The sequence below is a fragment of the Aulonocara stuartgranti genome (assembly GCF_965226115.1).
Source record: "Aulonocara stuartgranti genome assembly, chromosome: 20".
NCBI classification, from domain to species: domain Eukaryota; kingdom Metazoa; phylum Chordata; class Actinopteri; order Cichliformes; family Cichlidae; genus Aulonocara; species Aulonocara stuartgranti.
In genome coordinates this window covers 6,162,662-6,179,165 of record NC_138956.1, presented here as the reverse complement: position 1 = coordinate 6,179,165, position 16,504 = coordinate 6,162,662, and the positions used below count along the sequence as shown (strand labels likewise).

The 16,504-nt window shown below is 41.4% G+C and overlaps 1 protein-coding gene across 9 annotated transcripts in view; it reads right to left on the bottom strand.

The window, feature by feature from the left end:
* LOC309697314 (TOX high mobility group box family member 2-like) overlaps positions 1-16,504 on the bottom strand; it is an 81,130-nt gene that overhangs the window by 38,613 nt on the left and 26,013 nt on the right. For 5 of the 9 annotated variants that reach the window (XM_082519145.1, XM_082519146.1, XM_082519147.1 and 2 more), the window contains 2 exons: positions 13,387-13,479; positions 2,624-2,683 (listed from right to left, as the gene is read on the bottom strand). In XM_082519145.1, the coding sequence (XP_082375271.1) occupies positions 2,624-2,683; positions 13,387-13,479 (153 nt within the window). The remainder of the gene's footprint in view (positions 1-2,623; positions 2,684-13,386; positions 13,480-16,504) is intronic. The other 4 variants (XM_082519149.1, XM_082519152.1, XM_082519153.1 and 1 more) reach the window with 1 other exon arrangement.

Here is a 16,504-nt window from a genome sequence, read left to right as displayed (position 1 = left end):
AAGAAAATAGCCCAAAAAAGCTCAATGTATCATGTTTTTTGTGCTTGTATTACTTGATCATCAATCCAAGACCTAAAGATATTATCTATTAGGTGACAAAAGCAGCAAATAGTAGTGGATGGTTGTTTAAAAAAAAGAGAGAGTGCAAGGGAAAGAGAAAATTCACACAATGGTCACACCTTTATTGGGTTTTTTTTAGCATAATATAGTTTATTAAATGTGCTAAAAACCCTTTGCAACCATTAGCTCCTGAGCAAAAGGTGCACATCCTCTTTGAAATCTCACGTTTAATGTTCTCTATTAAAGGATCAGGCACCAAACAGCGAACTCTGTGTTCAGAGTGCTATTCAGAACTGGTGTGTAAGAGTCTATTTGACAGCACCGACAGAGCTGCAACTGACATGTTTTGAAAAGCCCAAATTGCCTTATCCACTAAGAAGGTATTTGTTGACACAACACTGCAAACCTGGAGTGGGTGTTGGTGATTGACATATGACCGCTGCAGCTGGGAAACTACAAAGCTGGACATTTATCCCAATTAGCACAAGCAAATGCATATAAGTGACATAATTAGGGCAGATTTGGAAATGCAGCTAACAACGATGGACGTCGAGGTCTCCGATGTGCGCCGTAAGTAGACAATAAGCTGCTAAAGCTCCTGCTCGACCTCTCACTATAGTTACTCAATCCCAACATCAAAGGAAAGGCAATCTTACGGCTATAGGATGATGGCGTGTGAATGCATGTGTGAGGGTTTTTTATGAGAACATGTGTGTACGGGTTTATGGGTATATATGTGGGTGTGTTTAAGAGCACGTACATATGTTCTTGTTCATCAAAAGGCCCAATTTAAATGTTACATCGTGAGACTAAGCACATTTTTAGAAAGTGAGGGCATTTTGCCGGATCTTTACTTCTTCAAAGAGCTGTCAGAGTAGAGGCATGTTTTGGGAGGGGTTGGTGTTATAAATACATTAACTTTTAAAGGGTCAGTTACACAATTTACAAAACAAGATTAAAAAAAAATTTAAAGCAAACTTTGAAAAACAGATTAAAGCATCAATCTTAGATTATCTGGAATACCCAGGAAAAAGTTTTAGATGTATCTTGAACATCTATCCATTTCCCAGGTGTTTGGCTGCTAGTCTATTCTTCACATCGCTTCCCCTTTCCCGTGTTGTAAAACTCAATGCTGACATCACTGCTCTAGTCCAATCATCTTTTCGCCCGTCTACTTCAAATCAATCTGTCTCCACTCTGTGTACTATAAATCTCACTGCTCATCTTTTATTATCCCATGTGGACTCTTTTGTGCACCTAGTCCTCCACCTCAAGCAAGCCAATCAGTGTATCATGTGTATCTTTACCAGCAGCAGCTAGATTGTGGTGGGATCCTGTCCGAATTGTTAGACCTCATTGCGCCTTCCTCTTTTTAAAAATCCGGGAAAATGCCTCTCTGCATCATAAAGGAATAGGCAAAAAGATATGTTTTGCAAAGTGGGTGAACTGACCCTTAATCTTGGGATAGTGGTTTAATAGTCATGATGGTTATGCTGATCCTTATGGGGGCAATGCATTATTTCAGTGTGCTTTCACAGTTACCGGCGCTTTGCCCATATTAGAAAGTGCACGATTTTCACACGACTGAAACTACACAGCTTCTTGCACGTGAGCTTATAACTTGTGAATTACTTTGTGTCAGAAAACGTGTCACTTCCTTTTACAGTAAACGAGTATGTTTATATGAAACAGTGTGTGCGTGTCTATGTCTGTGTGTGATTGAAGGTGTGTATGGATCCTGCTGTCCTTGGCCTGACTTATTTGGAAAAGCGCTAATTGATGTGGAGCTTCCACCTCATCGTGTTTTGTCAGGACATGAAGACCTTGCTGCTGGATCAACAAATCCTGGAGCTCTGAATTCTGCCATATGTCCAGCCATGTGTTCCCATCTACCAGCTGGGAGCACTCAGCACCGATCCTGTCTTATTCACTGAGTCTATGTGCGACTGGGACCATGATGCTCCAGAGTGGGACCAGAGATCCAACTAGCTTGTTATTGTAAACTATTACTGCTGCTTTGTCTGGTTCAGTGGGCTGACATGTTGCCGAAACTGTGAGGGCTTATGGATTAATCCATCTGATGTTAAATAGATATAAAAAAAAATGTAACTTTTAAGTTATTAAGAATCAAACCTTCCAATCATATATTTAATATTTAAATCTGATCTGAAACCTTGTGAAACACACTGACTGTCACATCAAATGATGGAAACATTTCTGATGCAGGCCTATGAGAAAGAAACTGGTGGACATAGTCATTTTTTATTAATGTTCAGAATTTCCACAGAGACAAGAGCATAACTTGGAAATGTGCCCACAACAGTGGCGGTAAAAAGGCGACACATCACTTTTGACTTGTGTTTTCCTCTCATGCTAACCACATGGTTTGTTTGTCCATTTTCCACTTTTCTTCACTGAGAAATGTGTACATTTCACATTTTCCAGTCTACACCCAAACATAACAATCCATAAACTCTTCTTGTTAAAGGGTGACATCAGCTTACTCAGACATTTATTTATTTAAGTCTGCAGGGCTTACAGGAAAAGACGTGGGCGATCTTACCTGGTTTGGTGACCGAAACTCTTGGTTATTGTCATTCATGTACATGTTGTCACCATCAAACTGTGAACAGAAAAAAGAAAAAAAGAAATAAACATTGTATGCAAGAAGAGGTTGTTTTTTTTTTTTAAAAAAGGGTGGTGGGTCTGTGAAAGAGGTACTAAAGAGGAAAAGCTCTTTATGGGTGGCCTGAAGTGTGAGACTAATGACTTTGTCACTTTGGTTAAACCTCGTGGTGGCATGGCAGCATGGGTAATTACTGTTTCGTCAGCGGGCCGGTAATTAGGCTACATGAGCAAAGTGATGAGAGATGGGCTTTTCCCTCTGGGCTGTGCTGTGTGTGTGCGAGAAAGAGAATGAGTGCGGGTGAATCTGTGAGTGCTTACTGTAGTAAAGTGTGCGTGGCTTAGAGGCTTGTACATGTGTGTTGGTGTGTGTGTAGCACAATGAGGGCATGCTGCGTCTTTAGATTTGAGCTAATCAGGCAATGAAGGATCGCTTGCTGCAGGTGCCAAAACATTGCTTGTCATGGGGTTAGGACTCACATAACAACAAATTACTTTTGACCCACGGGGATGCTGGGAAGCAACACTGGGTCACCATTTCAGAGTTTCATGCAACATGCTAGCCTTCATGTCTAGCATGTTACTGAGCTAAATTCCCCATCGAGATCAACTATGAGTGCGCTACGAATAAAGAAAAAAACCACAGACGGATTCTGTTTTTAGCTCAAGCGGAAATAAGATTCAGCCGCCACAAACGGCTCGGTAACGGAACCTGTGTGCTGCCAAGGTGACTGAAAAGCTGTGACCACGTTAAGGAGAGCATCGTTGTGAAATGCTCTTGGCTTCCAAAGGCATCAAGGTTTGTCACCGCGCACTTGCGGCAAATAGAAAAAACCTTGACTGGAGCGGGTAGTGTTGCACGTGAACACACGTACACGTAGAAACTCAATGTGCCAAATAAAGCTCCCTTTTTTTGTTTGTTGATGGAGGCCGTTCTTTGCAATATGACTGCGCAGTTGACTCGGGAACAGACAGGAGAAAAAACACGATCAAACTACACAGCGCTCCATGTCAAATTCCTCAGATGTGAAGATATGGGAGGCCCTTTTCATTTCGGGTGGTCTGCTTTGTGTCGGCAACGAAAGCGGCCAAAGCCTTGAAAAATAGACACGCACTGGATATGAGTGGACGCAAATGGATCATACCTGCTCAAAAACAGTGACCAAATAAGTAGACTAATGGACGGAAATGGGCAGAATTCCTGAGGGGGAAATCTAATATCTGCGCTTGTAGACAGGAAAAAGTCGAAGCAAATGAGCGTGTGAGTGGTGAGAAAGAGAAATTACTGTACATTATTGTAGGAGAAAGGACGGGGGAATGAGTTCCTGCCTCGGGGCAATGCTTGGCTAATGATGCATACTGTGGAAACCCAGGCGAGGATTCACTTGGTTATTCTAATGATTAAATTCATACGAAAACATGAAACTGACACAAGAGGTGCATTTAAGCCTCGTTCACACCTGACATGATTAATCCAACATCACTGCACCAGCAGCTGGAAAATAAAAACCCTGACATCTCATCTTCACATTAAACTGATAATTGTTCAATGCCACATGCTAAAGCTGCTAATTTGCTTAATCAAGCATGCCGGTGTCTATCATCTGACCGAACTGCGGCGGGAAGTGACTGCCGCTCGCTGAGAGGGCCAAACTAATGTTGACCTTGGTGACATAGCTGCAATAAACTCTTCACTCCGCACATGAAAGCCTCTTGTCATCGCCTAACTGAGCAATTTCATTCCATTGAAATCCACTTTGATATCACTGGTGACATAAAGCCATTCCGAGAGCTTCTTCAGAATAAGATTCTCTCGGATAAAAAGCGACTGCGAACAATGGCATTTTCAACCCCGCGAACGCCGCCACGGCTCTCATTACAGCTAACTCTGCCACGTGAATTCTTCGAGAGCGAATCCTCGACGGCGTTTGTTTCTGCCCTGCTCTGAAGGAACAAATGAAGTGAGATAATGTTTATTTCCACCAATTACATCTATAATGCAATATTCACCAAAAAAAGGCTCAAACTGCCCAGAAAGGTCAACCATTTTGTGCTTCAACATGGCTGCCCACAGACTGCAATGTAAAGCTCTTTCCTCTTGCTCCTTTTGATAGCTCTCCTTAGCAGTTCCTCACTCTCCCACTTAATATGCCAATTTATCCTCGGCTCAATGCTATCAACTCTGCCATTACTCCACATATACACCGCAGAAATTCTCTCATTCCCCTTTCTCTTCATCTTTCCCCTTTCCCCTCAGTCTCTCCATCTTTCTTTCCACATCCTTCCTTTTTTCACAGTTTCTCATGTTCCCCTTGCTCCATTTTCCCCCCGTGTTTCTCATCCTCGACACCCTTTTCTCCATGTTGCAACCTCCTTACTTCCACTTCTCTGTCTCCCTGCCTACTCCTCTTTGCCCCATCTTTTCTCTCTTTCTTCACCGGGCCTTGGCATCACTTTCTCATCGGCAGTCTAATTGGGCATTCTGCCTGAGACAAGGGCCTCATTAAGCAGTAATTACACACATGTTGTTTTCGGCAAACATCTCTATTTGGATTGCTTTGCATGGTAATTGTTCAGCAGGGACCACTGCTCGCGATGTTTCCCTCCGTGGCACACGTGGTGCTGGTAGAGAGGAATAAAAACATGGAGAAGAAGGGAGGGGTAGAGAGAGCGAGAGAGGGGGGAAGGAGAGGGGGTGAGAACAGAGAAAAATAATAATAGGCTGTGGAAGAGAGACAAATTGAGAAATAAAGAATGCATACATGGGAGAGAAGGAGGATGAGTAACACAGAGGCAGAACAGAGGCAGCCTGAAAGGATGAAGGCAATGCTGAGGCAGTAAATGGAGAAAGACAATGAATAAATGACAAAAAAAAAGGAGGTAGACAGGTTCAGTGTGAAAAGAAAATGAGGTGGAGCTGTAGAGAGGGCATAAAAAAAGAGAGACACACAGAATGAGTAAATTAGGTAGAGAAGTGAGAAAGTAAAGACAGTGACAGAGAGAGACGGAGAGACAGAGTCCCAGAACTAGGTCATGCCGTGCAATCATCGAGCGTTTCAAAAATAATGAAGCCACAAGGTGGAAGTAATGCTAACTAGCATATCCAGGGAAAACATGTAATATTTACACAGTGGTAATGGGGCAATACAATGCTGGGATCTTTTATCTTATATTTTTGAGACAGCTGATGACGGAATTGGAGGCAGAATTACAGAGTCCGCCGAGGATCGCGTTTGATTGACGGACAACACGAGACTTCTAGGAAACATCTGTTTGTGAAGAGGGTGGGGTGGAGTTCAACTGCTCTGGGTGTCTGTGTAACGCCCAAACTGCTCAGTGATTAGAGAGACAAATCACCTTGTAGTAATGAAAAATGTCAAAAGCTACAAAGCATCACAACAATTTGGCTGAATTTACACAACTGGACGTAATTATGTCAAATACACAATCACATGCTTGCTAATATTAGCGGCTGCGTTTATTTCAAGTTCGGTTCATTAAGCATTTTATTACAAGCCTGTCTCTATGGGCTGCAGGAATTGTGAAAAGTACATAAGTACATTTATGTTACTACTGGGCTGCAGGGCTGCCCCATGAGCACGAGCTCTTGCTTTTCTGCCGCAGGCACAACTCTTTGCGCTCGCTGAGTGGCAGTAGCACATTCAACCGTCCGCACCGCAGCTGAGCCATTTTACTTCCTTTCAAGTGATCACTTTGCATGTAAATATATCCAAATTGGCATTATCTGTAACATAAGTGTATGGTAATTTTTGTCAGAGGATGTCAAGGTTATAAAACTCAGGATTTCAGCAGTGCAGAAGTGCATCTTGGAATCGGCTGCCTGTTAACGAGGGAGTCTTAATTGGTCACCTTCCTGTCATTATTTCACACTTGTTCCATTGTCTCATAAGCAGAAATATGTAAATGAGAAGAGCTTTATTGGAAATTTGCCTGTATGAAAATACAGTATATGTCAGCACAGAGAGTAGGAGAGACGCAAACAGCTGGCTGAACTAGCTAGAATGCAAATACGGTGCAGTGATGTCATGGATATGCTAAATAGCATATGGCATTATCTGAACTGGCTTCCCAGTGAAAGTTAATGACACTTCCAGAAAATGGTGTGAGGCAGTACATTTGTCAAAAAGAGTAGGAAACCCCCGTCACATATGGCATGTAACTTTTATTTAGTACTAAACATTTAGCCCACATAGTAGAAATGAGCAACATATATAGGTCATGTGTCACCGGTCAGTCACAAGAATATAAATAAATAAATAAATACTGGGATATAATTAGTTTGAGGAATTTTATGCTACTTGTCTCTTTTTCCAGCTACACTTTAAAGGGAAAATGTCTCATTCAGCTGACATACTAAGCTTTCATATGCAATGCATTATATCAAATTATACATTACTAACCATGGGTACAGAATAAACTGCTCAAAACTTAATAAACTTATAGATTTACAACATTAGAACGATCTATGTCAGCTGTAAAGTTTTAATGTTGTTAAAATATGTATAAGTATAGATAAGAACAAACCAATTATACAGTATAGACAAACATGAGAGATTTCCCTATTATTTCTTTCATTATGACAGGAGAACTGCATTATCATAGAACATTACGCCCACTGGGGTTTACCACCTTATTAAATATCACAGCACAACGCCAGTGGCCGCAGATACAATCAGATATCGGCGGCAACTTTGCACGTTTATGCAATCAACACCCTACAGACCTTTGTAATGTATGTAAAAGCATTCAGAAAGGAAAAACTGTATAGAACCCCCCCCCCCCATACATTATCATGTTAAAGAACAACCCGAAACAACTTTTTTTTTTTTACTTTTTCAGTTAATATAAGAGAATCTATAAGCAGAATATGTAATATTTGTGACTTTAAAAGCCTTTGCCAGTACACCAAGTCTCTAAAAATAATTCTCTCACCGAGTGGAATTAATAAGCCCAGAACAGTACACAGCTATTCTGTGAAGAAAGGGGTGTGGTGGTGGTGGTGGTGAGGGCTCATGCAATATGTATGCCTGTTTGAGCACCCTTCTTCCTCATCTTCCCCCTCTTCTCTTTATTTCTTTTTTACATCCCTCTCCCCCTCTCTCTCTCTCTCTCTCTCCCTCTCTCTCACCAGTCCTCTGTTCAATTAAGCCGTAGGAACCTGAACCTGAGACAATGTGGCTCTGGATTTGATGTTGCCCGACTTGTCAGTGCTGGTTCAAAGCCACAAAGGATGACAGACAGAAAGACTAAAAAAGTAGAGGGAAACAGATGCAGAGGAAAGACAGAAAGAAAGAAAGAAAGAAAGAAAGAAAGAAAGAAAGAAAGAAAGAAAGAAAGAAAGAAAGAAAGAAAGTGCTGTAGATTTTCAGAGTTACATAGGAGGAGGAGAGAGAAACAGCGAAGAGAAAAGACACTATAGTAACAATTCTGGTGTTGCGCCACGCCCCAAGCAAACAATGAACATAGGCAAACAATGAACATGGCACACACACACACACATACACACAAAGACACACAAAGCCCATAAAAAGCACAGCCTGTGGCCATGGCGACACATGCTCTGTTGTCGTTAGATAAGGGAAACAGGGCCTCTTCCTGGGTGTGAGAGTTTGATCCTGCGCACACAGACACACACACTAAACACACTACACCCACACGTGCATGTGCAGAGTGAGCTGCAGCACCACTAGGGTCACATCCACAACGCCGCGCATCTTATGTACCCTCACCTTTATCACCTGCATGGTTCATTTTCATATGCAAAGCTCAGGCTATGTTTATCTGAACACACTGTGCTCTGGTCAGTGGAGCACACAGAGCATGGTCAGATATTGACACAACAAGCAGCTTCTTGTATATCTCAGCTGATTTTGATGGAATTTTTTTGGGAGTTATATCTGGCTTGGTGCCATCTTACATAGTATTTGTTTACAGGACTGGAGAGCACGAATTGTTCTAGTGTTGCATTCCTCAAAGGAGAGTTTCAGAAGCATCACAAGACATGTTTGCTTACCTCTCCCACGGCTGCCGTTTAAGAAATATTTGGCTTTATTGTTACTGATTAAGCAATCCATCAACTCATAACTAGTCAAACAACACGTGCTAGTGAAACACAATGAACCCTTCCCACCAGAAGCAACTTAAACACTCACACACGTACAAACACACACACACACACGCACACACAGACACACACAAAGCTCCCATTCATCTACTCTGCAGTTGTACTGGAGCAACCACAAAACAGAAATAACAGTTAGCAGCAAAGGTGGTGAGAGGTGGGAAGGGAGATTGAGACTGCGCGGGGAGGAAGGGGTGTGGGGGGAGTGGGGAGGGTGGGGTAGGGTGGGGGTGGAGGTGGGTGGGGAGACAGGTCGGTTGATGCTAAATAAGGCTTTGTTTCCACCCTGAACTTGGGTTCACTGTGACTTGGTGAGTTTACGGCACGATAAAAATCTCAACGGCGATGATAATGTAGTTCACACCTTCTAATGGAAATATCAGGTTGACAGATTTTGAGAATATAATGAAATTTTATGTTTTGCTTCTTTTTTTCCTGTTTTCTGTTTTCAAAAGTCAGATAAGATCTTTTTTTTTTGTTCCAAATGCAGGTACACAAGGCAAAACCAAACATAAGATAACCGTGCTGTGTCAAATAGAAGCTTACAGTACCTCGTGCTTGCATTTCCACTGTTGTATCTTAAAAAAGTTCATAATGAGCTAAGCATAAGCACTGGGGAATTTCCTATTTTTAAGATGTTTTGCTCATTTTATACATACAGGAAGCTTAATTTATCTGGTTACCTCATTAGGGTCATTGCCAATGCTTTTTGTAATGTTTCGTAGGGTTAGCAAAACTATAAAGTAGTTTTTTTAAGGTTAGAAAAAGAAATAGGTAAATGTTACGTACATTCAGCTATTCAGCTTATGCTTACTGTTAGAGAAGGCTAACTCATTCTTACTGTATGGGAAATGAGGTTAACCATGATTCAGCTTTCTCTTCGGTATATCCTACGTTACCATACGTTCGTGCTAACACCCCAGCCTCTGCGTCTCTCTCTTTCTGTGCACCAGCCGCAGAGTTTCTGTGTCACAGAATTAGCGAGATTTAAACCTATGCAATGATCCGTCGTGGCCAAAAGGTATCCATCATGAGTGTGTCACTGCTTTTAAGTGGAAAATCTCATTTTAGTTCACGCTTATCTGAGTATGCGTCAGTTCTCAGAAAAACATTTTTCTTATTGTTTTGGTTTTTTGCTTATTCTCTCTCACGCCTCTCATCTGTGGTGCTTTCCTTCAGAGAAAATCATTCCTCCAGGAGTCAAGGAAGAACAAAATAGAGATAATGTTGCTACATACACTCACCCACTACATCTGTTCAACTGCTCATTAACACAAATATCCTATCAGCCGATCACACGGCAGCAACTCAAAGCATTTAGACATGTAGATGTGGTCAAAATGACCAGCTGAAGTTCAAACTGAGCATCAGAATTGGGATGAAAGGTGATTTAAGTGACTTTGAACATGGTCTGATTATTTCAGAAACCTACTCAACTTTGAAGCAGATGGCCTACAGCAGCAGAAGACCACACGATCACCTAAGAATAGGAAACTGTAGCTACAATTTGCACGGACCATTTGACAATAGAAGAGTAGACAAATATTGCCTGGTTTGTTGCCTCCAGCGGTGGTTGGCACAGAATTTGGTGTGATCATGAAAGCATGGATCCATCCTTCTTTTAATCAACTGTCCAGGCACTTTCTGAGTCTTAGTACTTACTCAGCATCAATTCACTTCCCAGTCTGCATGAGTATTATTGTTTACTATGTCCTTTGGTGCAAGTTTGTAGCTCAAAAGCCAACTGATTTTCTTTATAAACAAACCCGCAAGCATTCGCTCAAAGGACCACCTTGTTCGAGGAAGCATGTTTGTACTGTGTCAACGTCATGGTCAACGTATGGTTTGTTTGTGCACCGTTGTGGTTTGCATACACTCATTGTGAGCATGAGTGTCATGGCAATTTTGGGCTTTGAATGATGTCTTTGAACTCTTCTTTTTCTAGAATGGTATTATTGTACAGTACACATCTTTAATGACATGCACAAGTTCAAACTCATTTTAGATTTTCTCTTAATTCTACAAGTATACATGCAGGCTCACATACATATATACACCCCTACTAATATTTGGTCAAATGTCCCTTAGCAAGTTGTACCTCGACCGTATGCTTTTGGTATACATCAACAAGCTTCTGTCATAATTCTGACTGGAAATTTGACCGCTCTTCTTGGCAGAGTTCATTTAAATTAGTTGGTTTCCTGTCACAGACCCAGTCTACAAATCTTCAACAGGGTTGAGGTTGGGGCCTTGGGAAAATTAGCCGTATAGTATGGGGGCTATATGTATACATTAACCCTCTGTGGTTGAGAAAAAAAATCTAATTTATAGTCAATAAAGATGTATACTGTCCACAATTATTCTGTACTGTACAATCAAAGGAACAGTTAGAAATCATCAAGAACTCATTAAAAGCCAAAAATTACCAGGACGTTCATCCTGATCATGAGTGTATGTAAACCACAACTGTATTATGGGGGACGACGAGTGTACAACAAGTCAAGCAGTTAGCAAGTCAACTACCTGGCTAACTAATGCTTGCTATCCTTTTCAGTTGCTGAAGAAGCTAGCGGTCTCTCCTGTAAAAAAACAAACAAACAAAAGAATTTTTTTTTGCAGACTTTACAGGAGCTACTAAAAGATGTGGTCGTTATTTCAACCATGATGTGTAGTAGTTGTTTTTCGACTTCAAGCACGTTGTCATGTCCCACTAAATGCTCCATCAGAGGGTAAACATGAAAAAGACCGGCAGATCAACCTGTAACAACATGCTCAGACTCGGAGTGGCAGTTCCAACTCCAGCAGTCTTCATTTTAGCTGAAAGACAAAATTATTTAGGCTCTCACAAGTTATTTATATGATTTTTCTATCTAGAAAAGTACGCGGTTAGTATTTATAGATTTCTTATGCAAGCAGTTCAACTGCAGTTCCAACCAGTTTTGAGAAAAATAACCTTAAAGCAATACGTTAAACATTTATCCTTTTCAATGATTTCCACCCCTTGTATGAACCTTGATTAGTATCTGTCTGTCTGTTCAGTATATGTATCAGAGTGCAAAAGAGGTCACAGCCATGAAATGAGCCACGTGCAAGCGCATGTGCAGAGGTATAACAGAAGAATTCAAATGTCAGACCAAGGTGCCACCCACACGGCCTCCCTCAGCTTACTGTGGTAGCCTTCAACGGCCTGTCGGCTAACCAGTCCTGGGAAACACCTTCCTAGCATCAAGCACAACAGCATCACATGCAACTAGCAGCTAGCAGGTGCTGTAGTACTGTACTGCTATACTTAACAACGAGAGGAAAGTAGTTATCCCACCAGACTACCTGACATTCGCTGTCTGTGGTGGTGTGAATGTGTATTTGCACGTTTGTGCATGTGTGTGCACAGTATGCGTGTCCGTACAGTATGTGCATGTCACTAGGTGAGTCTTTGTCAGTGAGGTTTCTCTGGCAGCAGGAGAGGATGCAGAGCACAAGCCACTTTTAACTGACTGGGGTAAACAGTGATGAGAGAAGATAAAGGGCAGAGTGAATGTCACATTACCCCAGCCCTTTGCTTCTGCTCACCACAACATCAGATAACTGCTGCAGGAAAAAAAAAAGTCTGGTTTCCTCTAGCATATAATTGGTTATCTCATTGCGATCTACTGTTCTCTTGCCTCTGCATAGAATGAAGTATAAAGAGCAAAGGGAGAAAAAAAAAGTCTAAAGTTTGACTGTTCAGTCAGTGACTAAAATAAATCATTACGAGCGTAGGAAAGGCACCAATCTATTTTCATGGTGGTTGCCACAGATTTAAACATTTAGCACAAAAAACAAATAAACAAAGAGAACACCTGACAATAAGGTGGTGTTGTGTTCGCTTTCAAGCAACCTTTTAGAATAGCACAAGCAATGCAACATAGACAGGTTAACACACAGCACGTTGACTTGACTAGATAGGGAAGTAATATTGATTATCAGCAACAATATCTAACAACTTATTAGCTCAGAGTTAAGTAAACAGATAACATTTCATATGAAATGAAGCTATGCATTAAAAAAACAAGGTCTGTTAGAAAGAACTTTGGTATATTCTGTCAAAAAGACAGCTTTTGTTATAAAGAGCCTCATGAGATCTTTAAATAAAAAGTAAAGTTAAACTCTAAACATGTCAAAGGCACTTTATTTAGAGTTAATGTGTCTCTCTGGATGCGACCTGATCATAACATAACACATCACCATGTGACTTGATCATAACAACTACCGAGGCGTATTTCGCACCTTCTTCATGTTTTCACACATACCGTAATTAAGAAACTCCTGACATGATTTATAGATTCCAGTAAAATGGTTGCCTTTGAATAGAGACACTATAAATGATACATATGTGTTCACACATTTGTGTATAAAATATATATGTGAAGGTTCTCATAGGGAGCTCGACATAAATACGGAGAGCAATTTCATCTCAGCATAAAGCCTCCAGAACTGACCAGGGCCCAGGATAGAACCTTGAGGTACACTTTTCCAAATCAACCGGCTAGGGAAAAAATAAGGGGGCTTGGCTATCTCACCACAGCAGTGGGTAGTCTTTTCCTAGATGGATTGATGGCCGGAGAGGGGGCAGTGTGGAGCCTAACCCCTCGCTCACCCACACTGTACCGGGCCTGTGGTTAGAGAGAGCGAGAGAAAGAGAGAGACAGCGAACAGGAAAAAAAGAAGAGAAAGAGAAGACAAAAGCAGAGAAGGAAAGGAGACGACAGGGCTTTAGATTGCAAGGTACAAGCAGGGCATTTGTAAAGGGAACATGTCAAGCCCTCCCGCCCTCTGTCGCGAACCTTTCTCTCCTTCTCCCTTTCTCCGGTTGCCCTGCTCTTCCTCTAGTACGCCGCGCACGCGTGGAGGGGGAGGAGTAACGACATGAGAATTACACAGTGACATGCAGCGCTGTGCTACGGGAAGAATGGAGGTTAATGAGCTGACATACCCTCCACCTCGAACACGCCTCCTCCCCATGCCAACCTCCCTGCTCTCTTTCACACGCTGACAAGCATGTACACAAAAACCCCGGCAAGACAGTGAGGAGTGAAAGCTGGCAGCGAGACAAGTTTTGGTGCACCAAAGGAATGTGGCAAGAGCGCAGTTTACACTCTCTTCACATACAGTGCACACAGCTCACAGCTGTAACTGGGTTATGAACAACTGTGAACGTGAGCTAATGTAATTTACATTAGAAATATGGCCTCAGCTAATGCAATCAAGAACTGGGAAGATGCAAGACTCGTTATGCATCAGAAATCAGAGGCATAAAAATATATGGCAAAAAGTCGCTGTTAAAATTCCTACATTTGATCATACTTGTACTGTACTATACTATAGGTGAAGGGACACCAACAGCAGAATGGAGGCAGCAAGTGAAGCAACAGGTCCACTTTGACATGCAAAATAATGTGAAATTTTAAAAAAAAGTGGAGAAATTTAGCAGCGTTGGGACTCACATATATCTGGTATTATGAGGATTCATCCTCGCCTGGCTGTGAACGTATCTACCAGCGTGTCAAGAGCATTTATTTCTTCATTCATAACCCATAAAAAGTTACGCTGCTCATATAGCTAAAAGAAACATTCAACCACAGGTTTTACCAACTTGCTAAACACTATAAAATACAAATAGATAAAACAGCCGATTTATTAAGGGACAATTGCATTTCGTGTCCAGACCACAAACCAAAGGCTATACATATCATTCTCTTACTGCAAAGAGCTCAGACTTCTGTGAATAACTGATTAGGCCTTCAGATTCTCAACCATTTCTTGGTTGTCACGTGGTGATGTGTGGGTGTATAATATGTTAAATAAAACCTCAGTGGCCTTTAAGTTGCATCACCAGAAAACCAACACGCAAAGGTGACAATTTTTACCAGATAAGAGTCCATGGGTTCTCAAGTATGCACAGACACAAATAACACAGAGGGGTAAAAAAAAAAAAAAAAAAAAAACAGCCGGCTTCAAAGGAACATTTCAGAAAAACTTTCAGCAAAGAAAAACTTAGCTGAACACCAAGTTCCTACGAGCACAGGTGAAATTCACACGACCACATCTAAAGATAGGTGCAGATGCACTGAAACACTGAAATTGTGCCAATTTTGTTTATTTTCCAAATCTGCAGTTGCCTAAACTGTGTATAGCCTGTTCATATGGCTCAATTTCATCCATCTATTGATTGGTTATAGGATGCTACCATTTAGGGATAGAGACAAAATGTCTCTGCATGCATCCTGCTGCAGTTGATGTGCCTTAATTACCTGAAACTAAATGAGTGAAAAGCACAAGAGTAACAAAACAGCGTCTAAGAAATGAAAGAACTTTAGCAAAAGCAGAAATAGAATTGATAATGATGCGGCGACACAGCTCCGCAGAGCTTGAAAACAATGGAAGATGGATGGTTAGTCATTAGCACCCATTGTGAATCTTTCGAGTGAGTAATTTGTGGGAAGGCTTGTGCATTTTTAATAGTCTTAAACTGAAGAGCCCTAAGAACACAAACTCCATGAAATAATAACAGGCATTTCACCTTAGCACTATCCGAGCCTCTCAATTATTTACCACTAATGAATTGCCTTGGGCAACATTCTTCCTAAGTACAATATCAACCATCCCAGAGAGCCAGAATCAGCTCACTCAAATACTTAAATACATTTACTCAATTATGCTCACTGTCCCCGCAATTAAAGAGCCAAGAATGTCAAGCTTTTTTCTGCTTGCTGTCTCGTATGCTCTGATTCAGCTTTGATATTTCAGCAAAACTCTTCCCCCGGATAGCAATGATTAATTGATAAAAACATTTTCAGAGAAATTGCAACAACCAGGTTCGTGGCTTTTTCTCTGTTTTTGCATCTGTGGTGTGGGTGATGCTAAAAAAAAGCATGTTAGCTGTTAGCAGCGACATATCAGAAAAGCAGGCTAGCAGACACCATCTAAAACACCAGTTGCAATGGCGTACGTATATGTAAGTGTTAGCAAGTGTTTATAAAAGCACATGCTTTATATCTGTTCACGTGGAGTGACAAACCGTGTTATGCTCTATTATTGCATTCAACATTTTTATCACCGCACAATCGGAGAAAAATCACACCCATGTTATTTCCACTATATAACAGATCAGGTCAGGCCTGACTAGCTTTAGTCAATTCCATGCTCTCCAGCTGTAAGTCTCTGGCTGTAACTACGTCAGAGAAATTAATGCGCAAAGGATCCTGTTCCTAGACAGCTGGTAGTTGTAAATTCCTATCAGGGAATTAAAAAAATGTATAAAAACAAAAAAAAAAAACACCAAAAAAAAAGGAGGGAGCGAGAGAGTTTGAAAGAAAACATATACAATTTTCATTTCAACTGCTTTAGGGATTAAGGCTCAGGGCTCTAGAAAAAAACTGCATTAAAATAATCCACCATTTGCATGTTTTATCTCACAAAGGAGGCTCACATAGACACACATATGCAACAACCCCCACTCTCCCTCCCTACCGCCCTTTTCCTCCTCCCCCATTCTGTTTGAGCACACACACACACGTGCGCACATACACACACACACATCACACATGTACACGCTGCCATCATTAAACACACTCACACACACATCGAGATCAACCTGCTGCCATCTGCTCCACGCGCTCTGTACAATCCTTGCAGAAT